The following is a 12,720-nucleotide window of genomic DNA, read 5'->3' as shown; positions in this document are numbered from 1 at the left end:
TCGCGCCAAATCTGATTGGCCAGTGCGTATACGAAGGGGCCGCTGTCACCGTCGTAAACTTAAACGAGCGCTAGTGAGGAGGAAAAAAGTTCAGGAAAAAGCCTTGCATGATAAGCTCGAAAAAGTGCTCAGGGCTGCCGACGAAAGATTGCGCGTGTAGACGCCGTTTTAACTTCGTTGTTTCGCCGCCGTACGCGCCACGCGTTGAGGGCGCGCCGCGTATGTCTCCGTTTTTTATTACTGTTTTCCTCTCCCGTAATTGCCTTTCTGGCCACACCCTGCGTTTACCCGCTCGGGAGCGACGCTGAACAATGCAGCCGGATGGAGGCTGACGCGCGGCAGTGTGTTTAACCACGCTGCTAGGACGAGCGCCGATGCGTCGTCGTCGCTGCGGCGAACGGGCACCTGTCGAGGTTTCCAATAAGGCCGCGAGTGTGTTGTGTACCGGTTCTCTCTCTCTCTCTCTCTCTGTGTGTGTGTGTGTGTGTGTGTGTGTGACGGCGAAGCCTGTATGGACGGGAGGTTGGCCCAAGAACTCTTGGGAACACTGAAGCTTACTGAAAACGAGGAAGTGGACTTTCTTCTTCTTCTTTTCTCATTTTCTTTATCTCGCTTACCCGTTTGCTTTATATGCAGACTGCTCGTAACGCTTCGCCACGATGATCTCTTAAGTGCGCCACCGAGAGGGCACGTTGGGAGCTTTGAACGACCGGATCTGCGGCAGGCATAGGCAGCTGTACAAGGTAGACAGAGAAGTTGTGAGAAAGCGAAAAAAAAAAGAGTAAGGAGATTTATACAAAAGTGCTAGAATAAAAATCGTGTATAGCATACCGAGTAACTCAAGCAGGCTAGGTGACTATTTGTCACCACCCCGTTTCAAAGGGGATGCCAATAAATCATCATCATCATTATTAGTCATCATCAAAAGCTTGTGCCGCGGTCGTAATTGCCACCTCGCGGAGATGCCCAATGCGTGTCGTCGTGCTGTGTTTTGCTCGAATGATTGAGGCTGATCGGCGGCATAACGAGAGCGAACGTGCCTGGAAGTCGCGTTCACGATTGTGGACCGTGAGAAAAATATAAAAGTTGAGGGGCCTGTAAAAAAAGGGGCCTTGCTCAAGTAACAAGCGAACACTGTGTGTGACCCTGTGCCGATTTGTCGGCTCGGAACTAATGGCCGCAGCTGCTCTGCTTTCCACCGTGCGTGCGCGCGGGCAGCAGCAGTGCGTACGGGCAGTGCGCGCACTTGCGCCGTCAGTTGGCTGCCCTCCCCCTTCCGTATACTTTTTTTTTTAATCTTGGAGGACGTACGTGAATTGTGTGAATCTAAGTGGCCTGTGTTGTACGGCTGGAAGGTTAAGCCGCCGCGCATACGGATGGCGTAATCGGATTGTGAGAGCCCGGTCCAAATTACTTCGGCGTAATTTGTTTTCCAGGCCCTATCCGAGCGCTTTACCTGGAGCATTCGCCGTCTTTGATTGGCGGTGTGCATTTTTAATGACTAACGTGTTTCTTTTCCGAATCGAAGGACCACCGACTTACATCGGGATGCCTGGCGGCTTGCACATACAGAGTGCGAGCCCGATTTTTTTTGAAAGGCACTCACTGTCTTACATCATCGGTGCATACGAGCGATTCGGGGATGAAGCCGGATGAATAGCATTACAGCGCACAGGAATAACATGAATACGCGTGGTGCTAAAAGAACGCTAAAGATGAAGCAAACACCATATCACTTTAGACTGATCAAGTGTTCTTTGAAACTATATTGCTCTTAATTTTATGGTAAGAGACTGATTTCTTCAAGGGCCTTTCACCATACCACATGGCAAATATTGGTTATACGCAGGAGGTTACGTGCCCTCTAGGGAGTGTCCTACCGCAAAGTTATTTTCGCTTAGGAGGATGCCAAGTGCAGCCGCGGCGGCTCAAGCATTAGATTTAGCAAGCATAAAGTAGTGTCGCTGCATGCCGGCAGCTTCAGAAAGCAGCCGTTTAGCGAGGGCTTCCGCCCCTGCCAAAGAATTGGGCAATTAACACGCGGCACTTTCTCCATGTACATGGTCTGTGTTTGAGCCGTTCTACCACAGTAAAAGTTATCTAAAGTTGCTAAGTCCACTATTTGGCTCCTTTAGAAGACAATGGTGCCCACTTTTATCGAGCTTGGCCCGAGCTATGCTATGAGTGGCTAGGCCTGAGCTACGCCACCGTACATGAAGTCACGTCCATCTGGCGCGGGAACTTCAAGGCGTCACTGTTATGGCCCCGTTTAAGAGCCGTTCTTTTTCACCCCCCCCCTTTTTTTTTACCCGCAACAGGTAATTTACTACCACAGCTGAACTTATTTTGTTCTCCAGTATTCGTTTCGAACCACCTGTCCACCTCGTAGCAATCGTCAGTACTCTAAGCGATTCAACCCGCGCCAGCTACAGTGCGTCGCGAGAGCATTGCCGTCGTCGCCCGATGTCCTCGCTTTTTCACCGGCGGCGGTGTCGAGGATTTCCCGCATTGTCGCCGTCGTCGTAATGGGTGGGAGGCGGCGCCGGTTGCTATGCGTGTCGAGGTCGCCGCCACGCAGTCGAAACGTACCGTTCAGGCCGCGCGACGAGCAGCGCGTTCATTTCGCCGCCCTTTTGTTTCCACCTCTCATGCACCCACTTCCCCGGGGACAAATGCGTGACGAGCGGTGCTCGGGTGAGCGCCTGCCGGCTCATCTTCACCTAACCTCGCCGTCCCTCGCCTATCTGTCGCCTCGGACGATTTCGAGCACTGCCCTAAACGCGCGACTTGGGTAGCCTTTTTCGTGAGAGCGAAAATAAAGAAGGGGACGAGAACCTTGCGTTTCGCGGGTCTCAGGAAGGCATCGTGTAGCGATGTCTAAGAGCGCCGTGTTGAATACACCGCATACTCATTTAGTGAAGCCGTTAGGCGTGCGTCACTTCCTGCGTCATGTGCCGCTAAAGGACTGCATCCTCTGGTGGTGCAGCGCATAATAACAGTAGTTGTTGTTGCTTGTTCATTAATATATATTTCACTTCAATAAAGGAAGGAGGAAAAAAGGGAATTGTGGCTGTCCAGCTTGAGCTAAAGCCCTTCTCCATACTACAACAAAAACGTGCACTGATGAAGGGCAAAAGGGTGGCAGTTTGGGCGAGTTGTTATGTCATGACTTTTTTAGGCTTGCAACAAAAAAGTGAAGTGGAAGGGGTAATGAAAAGGAACGGAGAACTGGGTGTATATCCGTATATCCACACCGTCTCACATAATCTGAAGAAAATCACCAAGCGAGCGAATATTTGTGTGGTGTTTTCTGCCCCTAACAAGCTTACTAGGATTTGCAAGCTCACTAATCCAAATAAGGAGGCTCCTTCTAGCTGGGATAAGAATGATAAAAAGAAGTTTGTTAATTGTACACATTGTGTTGTTTATTGTTTTCCACTGAAGTGCGGAAAGCGTTACTTCGGGCAGACTGGCCGATGTCTGAATGATATTCTGCGCGAACATTGTTACAAGGCTAAGAATTATATTACAGCTGGGGGGTTTCTTGCGCAGCACTGCAGAATGTGTGGTTGCGAACCTGTTTTAGAAGCATGCATCATTTTAGGTCGTAGTCATAATCAGCTAACAAGAGAAATCATTGGAGCGAAAGCTATCATAGGTCTTGGCCATGCATGTGTAAGCTCACCTTCATTATCATTATCAAGCAATGAATTGGCATATCTCGGACTGCCACCAAATGCTGTCTGAATATGTTTTTTCACATGGTTACTTTTGCTTTTGTTGGTGTTGTCGTCTCTTCATGTCACATGGTTTGCGGAGTGTATAAGTAGCCTTCTGAGTCACGAAATAAACCATCAGTTGGAAGTTAGCACTCACCCTGTTCTCCGTTCCTTTTCATTACCCCTTCCACTTTCCTTTTTTACTTGTTCTGAGCTGTGCTACAAGCCTAAAAAAGCTGATGAAGGCCTTTAGCTTGAGGTGCTCACACCGGAATGGTGGCTATCGGGGCACCCCTGCCCCCCTGTAATTGACGCTTGCATGCTTCGTTTCTTCTCTTTTCATGAGTAGATGCAGGTTTTCTATTTCTTGTGGACTCGCATAAGCTTTTTAGCACTGTGTGTGTTCCTTCTTACAACAGTGTTTTCAATGCTTGCAGATGGTAACCACTCATTACCACGTCACCCTATCATTTCCCAGTGCTCAGCTCAGTTTCTTGGCATTGACTTTCTCAGTGGGGTTTTGCTGCCTTTTCTGATGCTGACCTTGTTTCTGTAATGCTGTTGACTTAACTCATTGCTGGCTGCATACTCGCTACATTGGCTGTGTGGCTATGATGACTTGCTGCTGAATCCCAGGTTCTGGGTACGATTGCTTTCAGATGTAAGACCCCCACCAGAATCACAATCAAATCATTATGTGGCCACACTTGGCTTTGTTTTCCTTTTCAAACCTTTGCTGCAGTGTTAGTGACCATGGTAGTACTTCAGGTGAGGGAATTTCAAACACTGTAGGGTTTTTTTAATTGCAGGCTGACATCTGGAGTCTGGGCATCACGGCGATCGAGTTGGCAAAGGGCGAGCCACCGAACTCTGACTTGCACCCAATGCGTGTCCTCTTCCTCATTCCCAAGAACAACCCGCCACAGCTGACTGGAAACTACAGCAAGCAGTTCAAGGAGTTTGTCGAAGCCTGCCTCAACAAGGACCCAGAGAATGTGAGTACTACCACACTGGTCTTCGATCTTTTCCTTTGCTGTTACCCTTCTGCTAGAGCTATCATTGCACTTTCCTGTAGGTTATTTGAAGTGAAACGTTTTTCGCTGCCATCAGTTTATGCACTTTTCTGCTGCTTTTAACATGTCGCCAAATTTAGTTGGTACTGCATCCTGTTTTTTGACATTATTCATTCAGTGTGAGTTACAGTTGTTATTGACTCTCAAAATATCCTGATGCCCACTTTCTTGAGTTAGTGTGTCCATTTTTATTGTATTATTATTTTTAGCGGTAGATAATTTTAAATCTGTTTAATGAAAATGAATGAATACACACAGTTTTTAATAGATGCACTTTGGCGCTCAGATCATGATAAAAGCATTTTCGTCATTTTTTTATATTTTTATTTGCAAGTTCTCTTGCTCTACAGGAGTGAAGTCGGCACAATCTGATGTCTATTGAGTATGTCCAACATTGCAGCTGCTCTTTCACCTTGAAATAGCCTGTGCCTTAACAAAATACTTAACTTTGAGCATCACAAGTATTTTCTGGCTAATGTTTTTTGTACCTGTGGTGCAGCGACCAACAGCGAAAGAACTGCTCAGGTTTCCATTCATCCGAAAGGCAAAGAAAACCTCCTACCTAATGGACCTTATAGAGAAGTATAAGCGATGGAAAGCAGCTGGGGGTGGCCAAAGTGACAGCGACTCAGAGACATCCGATTCGTAAGTAGCGCTTGCTCTAAGCTTCTTGTACTACTGCATTTAGCTGAGCGTGTCACTGTACTGCTGCTCTCGGTTCATTGTGTGTCAGCTTCAGCAGTCTAGAATTTATATTCATTTAGCATTGATGCTGTTTGGCACAACATCCGGAATGATTCCTTGCGCCAATTGCGCCAACTGCGACATGAAGGAAATCCTGCTACATGCTGCACCAAATGGTCACTTATCTTAGGGAGTGACGCCAGGCGTGCGCCGACACACACCTGCTCCGAAATTCAGAATATTTTGCACGCACAAGAATGCACCGTGCATCAAGCAACCATCCTTCTAGACTCACCCTCGCACGCTTTCCCTCACAGCTACAGCATATGCGGGCACCAGCCATGATCTTAGCGCATTAGGACATTATGCGGAACCCCACCCCAACACTGCCGCCGCCGCTGCATTTTCACCTGGGGTGTGCATATAATTGCTATAACAATAATTATGTTATGTAATTATGGCGACACACGATTGTGAGGGCACAGCTGCTCGATGCGCCTTTCTCGCGGTCGCTTAGTGGTATACCGAAAAGTGCGTAAGGCGCATTTTATTACGACTAAGCAGCCCGGACATGGAAAAAAGAAATTCAGAAAAGGAAAAGGAAGTAGACACAGACGCACAAACGCCACACAACCTGGATGCTATTTAATCTATACCTGTGAGGATAACAACAGAAATAGTGTCCTTGTGTCTGTTCCACATGAATTTGCGCTGGTTAGTCTTGCTTTTGATCAGCTACCAACTTGCTCAGCTAGTAATTTCAATTGTACTGTTCATATAGTACAGCTACCCAATTCTTATTAACATTGCTTGAGTGCTGAACAGATAGTTTGCCAGTGCCTTGCTTGGAACAGCCTAGGAGGCCATACTACTCATACCAGCTCATACCGACTAGCATGAGGTTTAAGTGAGTAGTAACTCTATATTGAAGTGCAGAAATAACGGTGAATTAGGGTTATTTCTACGTTTATCTTCATCTTTTTATTTAATAACACTAAAATTAAACAGCAATTTGAGGAAAGATACTTGTTTTTTAGTATAATACAATATTGAATGTGCAATGTTTCAGAAAGTACCAACTTATACAGAGCTTCCTTTTTGTACCAGAGCAGTTACTGCTCCAATGCATTCTTTTCTTGCTCCAAGCGGCATTTTTTTCTGCTCCGAAAGCTGCTCCAAAAGACCAAGTGCCGCTTCCATCACTGACATAGTGAAGGCTGCTGTATTGGCTTTGACTATGTGCGTTCCTTCAAATTAGATGCAACGAAGTGATAGGTCAAGGGGGCTTATGAATTCTTTCTTGTGGGCTGGTCAGTTAATTTTATGGAAAGTGACACATCTAAGGAAGTTCTAAACAAGACAGGCACACATTTGCAAGAGGTTCCTGTTGTCTTTTCAGCAACTTGCACGATGTTATATTACGCTCGAAGAAATTCGGGTCAGGTGCTTTTTTTAAAATGTCGATTCTGGAAAAGGAGGCCTGTTACATTCTCTTAAATAGAGCAACATACTGCCGTGTAACACCGGAAATTATTTCATGAATAGTACATTCTTCGCTGCGTCAGAGAAGTAAAAATTCATACTCTGTGGGTTTCTTTCCAAAAAAATATTGTTTACCTTTCTATGTAGCTCGGGTAGTGTCATGTCTACTCAGAGGCTGCAGGAGACCAGGTTTTCTAATGTAACTTCGATTTTTGGTGCAGGGATGAGTCCAAGATGAACGACACCTGGAAGAGCCTACGTTGGGATTTGGGCACAGTCAAGGCACCTCCTGGGTCACTTGACCTGCGTGGCTCTCCACCCGACAACTACCGGCCCAAAGGCGGGCGCCTCAACGGCGAGAGCTCTCCAACAACAGTCGGCATGCTGCCTTCCTCGGATGTTATCTACAGTCGCACTCCTGAGCCAAAGCTGGCCTCGTCACCTGTGAGTGTCTTCCTCTCAATATTTGTTATTTGCTTTTTCATTTAGATTGCTTTCAATTGCATTGAGATTGAGATTGAATTTGAGATTGCTTGTTCAGTAGGGTGTTGCTTTTAGACGTAGTCGGTGCAAGCAATGGAATGGTTTATTGAAGATAGCATGGCTGCTTTTATTCTGTACGAGTCAGCAACTGCATGCGCACTTCGTGGTGCAATAGACTGGCTTACATTGACGCGATACGGCACTTCCTCCCCCTTAGAAGCCTAGCCTGTCGGGTGGTTTCCTTGTGCGCGTAGAACGCCTAGGAAGTCCTAAGCCCACCGGAACACTTGAGGTTGCTTCACTGGAAGCCTGGGATGTACCAAGTGATCCGTCTGACGATGGCTTAGCGTCTTCCACTGCAGAGGGTTGATTACTCTCTGTGACTTGGTTGTCTCCGGGCCGAGTTGCGTAGAATTCTTGCTTTACTTCATCCGCTGCGAGTCATGGCCGCACTTGGTCCGCGTGACGGCGTTGCACCCCTCCTGTGGTGCAACGCCGTGACCATACGCCTACCTCTTGTTGACATCACCGTGTAGGGTAACCAACTCTGGCAAGCGTGATTGTACTTTCGTGACCAAACAGGCGCTCCCGGTAAAAAGACTTGTGACAACTGTGCCGGGGGTCTGCTCACCGTGGGATCCCGTGCCACCTCTTCCTCTGGTATTCCAAGGGTGACGCCGGGTTGACTGTTCACTTGAAGTCGCCGTACAATCGTATATTGCCATTCTTTTTTGCTACCGGAACCACCGGTGTTGCCCAATCTGAAATGCTTATCGACGAAAGCACTCCGTCTTGTACAAGACGGTCGATCTCGGCCGAAAATTTGGAGCGCATGGCATAAGGCACTGTATGTGCCTTACAGAAACGTGGGCGGGCTCCTTCTTTGAGGTGTAATTGCACAGGGGGGCCCTTGTAACTGCAAAGCTTGTTATCAAAAAGATCTGAAAATTCATCGAGCAGAGGCGTCGTCTTGTTATCACGAACAACATTTACACTTGAGGTGGTTCTAGTGTCCCAGAAGGACACACCCGCCTTATGGAAGGCCTCTATCGTGTTCCGGCCGCAGAGCAGCGGTCCGTTACATGCCACCACGATTAGCGTGCTGGTCACCACAGTCGATCCAGACAACCCTCATGGTTATCTCACCGACAACTGGCAATGGCCTGAGGAAGCATGGAAGCAAAAAACGTCGCGGAGCGACATTTTTTTACGGTGCCGGCTACTATTTGCGATGTTTCTTAAATATGTTCTTCGGTATGACGCTGACCAGAGAACCCGTGTCTAGAATAATTCGCAATTTCCGGCCCTGCCATGTCAACTCTTCCTCGAGAAGCTTCAACGTAGCTTTGTCGGCAGAGCTGTGAGCGACAAGAGCAAGCAACATTTCTTCGCTCTCACCTTCCGTTTCCTCGACGGCAAAGGCACCACGTTCCCGAGGGCGGCCACTGCTGCAAACCTTCGCCAGATGACCTTTCCTGCCGCAGTGGTGACGCTTGGTGTTTTGATGACGGCACATGTGTGTTGCGTGGGGGCCGCCACAACGCTCACATGATTGGTTGTTCTTTGCAGCGTTCCACTTCGTCCAGGGTCGTCGTCCTCGCTGCGACTGTACAAGATTGATGCTGGTTCCCGTAGTCACTGGGTCTGCTTCTCACATGTCACGAACGTCGCCTAGCGGCTTCTCTGAAGCTATGGGAAATTCTTCTGCCTCCTCAAAAGTTAGCTTATTCCACGTTAATAGGCAGCGTTGTGCGTCATCGTCCCTGATTCCGCATACTATGCGATCTCGCAGCATACTATGCAGCGAGTTGCCGAAGTTGCAACTTTCCGCCAGTCTCCGAAGGTCGACAATGTATTTCCGAACGCCTTCTCCGTCCCTTTGCTTGCGCATGAAGAACGAGAAACTTGCCGCTATTTCATTAACTCGAGGATTGTAATGTTCCTCGAGGTATTCAACGACTTCATCGTAAGTCTGGCTGTTAACCGACAGGGTTGGAAGGCGTCCCTGCAACATGCGCACAACATTATCGCTCAATGAAGACACCAGCAGAGCTCTGCGTTTGGCCTTGTCGGTAATTCCATTACCCTCAAGATAAGCTTCCAGCCGTATCCTGTATGTGCTCCAGCTGCTCACTGTCTCGTCGAAAACCGGTGGGCGTGATGCCATCATTCGATCCTGTCAGCTGCAGACCATGCTCACATGAGATCCCATCCTCGTCGCCACTGCTGTAGCGCGAGTAACAACAGATGCAGTAGGTGCAAGCAATGGAATGGTTTATTGAAGATAGCGTGGCTGCTTTTATTCTGCACGAATCAGCAAGTGCATGCACACTTTGTAGTGTGATAGATGGGCTTGCATTGACGTGATACGGCACTTATAATGACAGTCGAATCCCAGCACAGCGAAGCCCGTGGCAATAAAATTTTTGCCACAATGAAGATTTTTTCATTCCCTGTCAATATCCCATAGAACATAATGCATAGAAATTCCCTCCAAAACAAACTACTTTGCGGACACATTTTCAATTCAACAAAGCTTTTACGGAGCAGACGTGAGCAGCATTATTTAAACTGTAGCTCCCCGAAATCTTTAAAACTGTTTTTTCATGCCTTGACAAACCATCGACCTTGATAGCATAAAGAAACAACAACAACAACAAAAAAAAAACACGAGCTGGAGCTGCTCGGCCATGATGCAATGTAAACAAAATAGAAAACCGCCATGCTGCAATGGCAATGCAATGCGTTCTTATGGAGGAGCATCCGAGCTCCGAGAAAACGTTTTGGGTCATATTGGTTAGGAAAATGGTGTGTGTGCAAATAACATGCTCACAATAGTATTATTTTTATAGTATTTCTAATTATTCATTTTCTGCAAAGTTTCGTCAAAACAACTCCGGTGTACAATACCAATTACTGTACTAAGTAGAAGTTGCGAGTTCACATCACGGTAAAGTGCGACAAGGCGTACGGGCGATGCACGCTTGACAACGAACGGTTGCATGCCATTTGGTCATTGTCTCTCGAAGCTGTTGGATCGTCAGCTGAAGTATGTCGCAGCTGACAAGGAAACGTAAGCTTTTGTCGCTAGAAGAGAATGCTCGAGTTATCACTCAGGCTGAAGCTGGAAAGAAACAATCAGTCGTTGCAGAAAAATTTTAAATTCCAGCAAGCTCTCTTTCGACAATATTGAAGAGCAAGGATGCTATAGCCACAGCGCTAGCTTCAGGGACATCAGCGAAGCCCAAGAAAGTGACTCAGCCGGTACACGAAGCCTTGGACAAGGCAGTTTACACCTGGTTCGTGGAGATGCGAGCCAAGAAAATTGCCCTTAGCGGTGATATCGTGCGGCAAAAAGTGCTGGAATAAAGCGAGCGTAGGTTGGCTGAACAGACTCAATTCACGCCACAGCATCATCGGCAAAGTTTTGTGCAGCAAAGCTGCTTCGGCGGATAGTGACGGCACTACTGCGTGGATGTCAGCCAGCCTCGCAGGTATCCTGAAAGACTATGAACCATCTGATATTTATGGTGCTGATGAGACCGGGCTCTTCTACAGAATTCTGCCTGCCAGGACCCCGGATTTTATGGGGCTGCACTGCCATGGAGGCAAGCACTGTAAGAAGAGTATAACTGTGTTCCTGTGTGCTAATATGGGCGATTCGGACAAGTGGCCGCTTTTGGTCATCAGAAAAAGTGCCAAACCACACTGCTTCAAAGGAAATCGGAGCCTTCCCGTGAAGTACATGGCTAACACTCGGGTCTGGATGACCAGGGCTATTTTCGTAGAGTGGGACGAAGCCTTTGATCGAGACATGGGCAGACAAGGCTGAAAGGTTCGTCTACTTTTAGACAATTGTTCCACCCACATCATAGAGGACGCCGAGCTGGAAAACATGCAGTTAAAGTTTTTCCCACTGAACTGCACCTCTATCATTCAACCACTCGACCAGGGGGTCATCCAGAGCGTCAAGCATGCCTACCATGAAGCAGCCTTATTCAAAAGCTGCTTCTGAACACGCAGTTGGGCCATGAAATAAATGTGGACCTCTTTATGGCGCTCCAAATGATTGCCGCTTCGTGGTGTGCAACGAGAAGTGCCATAATCTGCAACTGCTTCCGCCACGCTGGGTTCACTGTGCAGGCTGCCAAGACTTCGGACTCTGAGAACAAAGGTAGCGATGGAGATGGGTCGCCTTCTGATGAAGTCACAGCCACGTGGGCAGCCCTGCAAAAAAGTGGAGATATGCCTGCCGATGTACATCCCAACGAGTACTTCCAAGTCGACTCATGCATGGTGGTGTACGAACAATTGACAGACCGAGGAATCCTGAAGATCGTGCGGGAAGACTGTGTTTGGCCGGATGAAGATGAAACAGCCACACAACATGAGCCCGGCCCACCGAGTACATCGCAGGTCACGGACGCATTCGATACAATCAGAAGTTGCATTGGGCCTCAGGACGACGATGAGGCAATGGCTCTGCTGGCGGCTTGCGAGAGTTGCATTGTGCCATCGCTTGGCAGGAAGCACTAACAAGCTAAGCTGACCGATTTTTGGAATTAAAGCTTGCTTTTTACGTCAGCGAGCCATGTGTCGTCTATATATTTGATAACATAACAACGAAACTTTTCGCGTGCCCCATCAATTTCGCTTTATAGGCGAACCCGGCTTTATCGAACTCACAAAAAAACACCTATCAGTTCGATATAGAGCATAATTCAATATAAGCCTGCTAAAGAATTGGATGTCATAAAAGCACATACCGTTTATAAAATCACTTTATTGATGAAACTAGCTTAGTTTCTCATGAAATAGTCCTGTATTTTCTTTTGCTTGGGCAATTTCGCTGCTTGTGACGCATGCATGCACTTCTTCACATTGTCTAAGGAGTCGGAGCAGCTGAGGCCGCAAGCTTCCGCATTCGCGCAGAAGCACCGGACTAGTGTGAGTGCACCAATCACCTCGGAGGATGTGGGGAAAGGATCGTTGTTGCTTTCCTCATTGTGCCCACTTTCACTTGTGCTCGGTACGATGTCGGCAATGTAGTCATTCTTTTCGGACCCTCCCGTGGGCGCAACACCATCATCTGCACTCACAAACCCATTGACCATTGATTCATCAACAGCTTTCGGAAATTCTGACAGCTTGCTCCAAACTTCAGCAATACCAGCAACGGCTTCGTCGCATTATCGTAATTCACAGTCGTCACTGAACACGCGGAAGCCGGCACGTATCAAACAATTTCGGATGAACCACTTGTACACAGCCGTGTGCAT

The 12,720-nt window shown here is 47.7% G+C and overlaps 1 protein-coding gene across 4 annotated transcripts in view; it reads left to right on the top strand.

The window, feature by feature from the left end:
• The window catches only part of GckIII (Germinal centre kinase III), a 173,313-nt gene that overhangs the window by 142,113 nt on the left and 18,480 nt on the right, over positions 1-12,720 (top strand). For all 4 annotated transcript variants that reach the window (XM_050190052.3, XM_055077505.2, XM_050190048.3 and 1 more), the window contains exons 3-5: positions 4,529-4,714; positions 5,292-5,437; positions 7,180-7,402. In XM_050190052.3, the coding sequence (XP_050046009.1) occupies positions 4,529-4,714; positions 5,292-5,437; positions 7,180-7,402 (555 nt within the window). The remainder of the gene's footprint in view (positions 1-4,528; positions 4,715-5,291; positions 5,438-7,179; positions 7,403-12,720) is intronic.

Source organism: Dermacentor andersoni, chromosome 2 (genome assembly GCF_023375885.2).
Source record: "Dermacentor andersoni chromosome 2, qqDerAnde1_hic_scaffold, whole genome shotgun sequence".
NCBI classification, from domain to species: domain Eukaryota; kingdom Metazoa; phylum Arthropoda; class Arachnida; order Ixodida; family Ixodidae; genus Dermacentor; species Dermacentor andersoni.
This window is presented reverse-complemented; position numbering and strand designations above follow the sequence as displayed.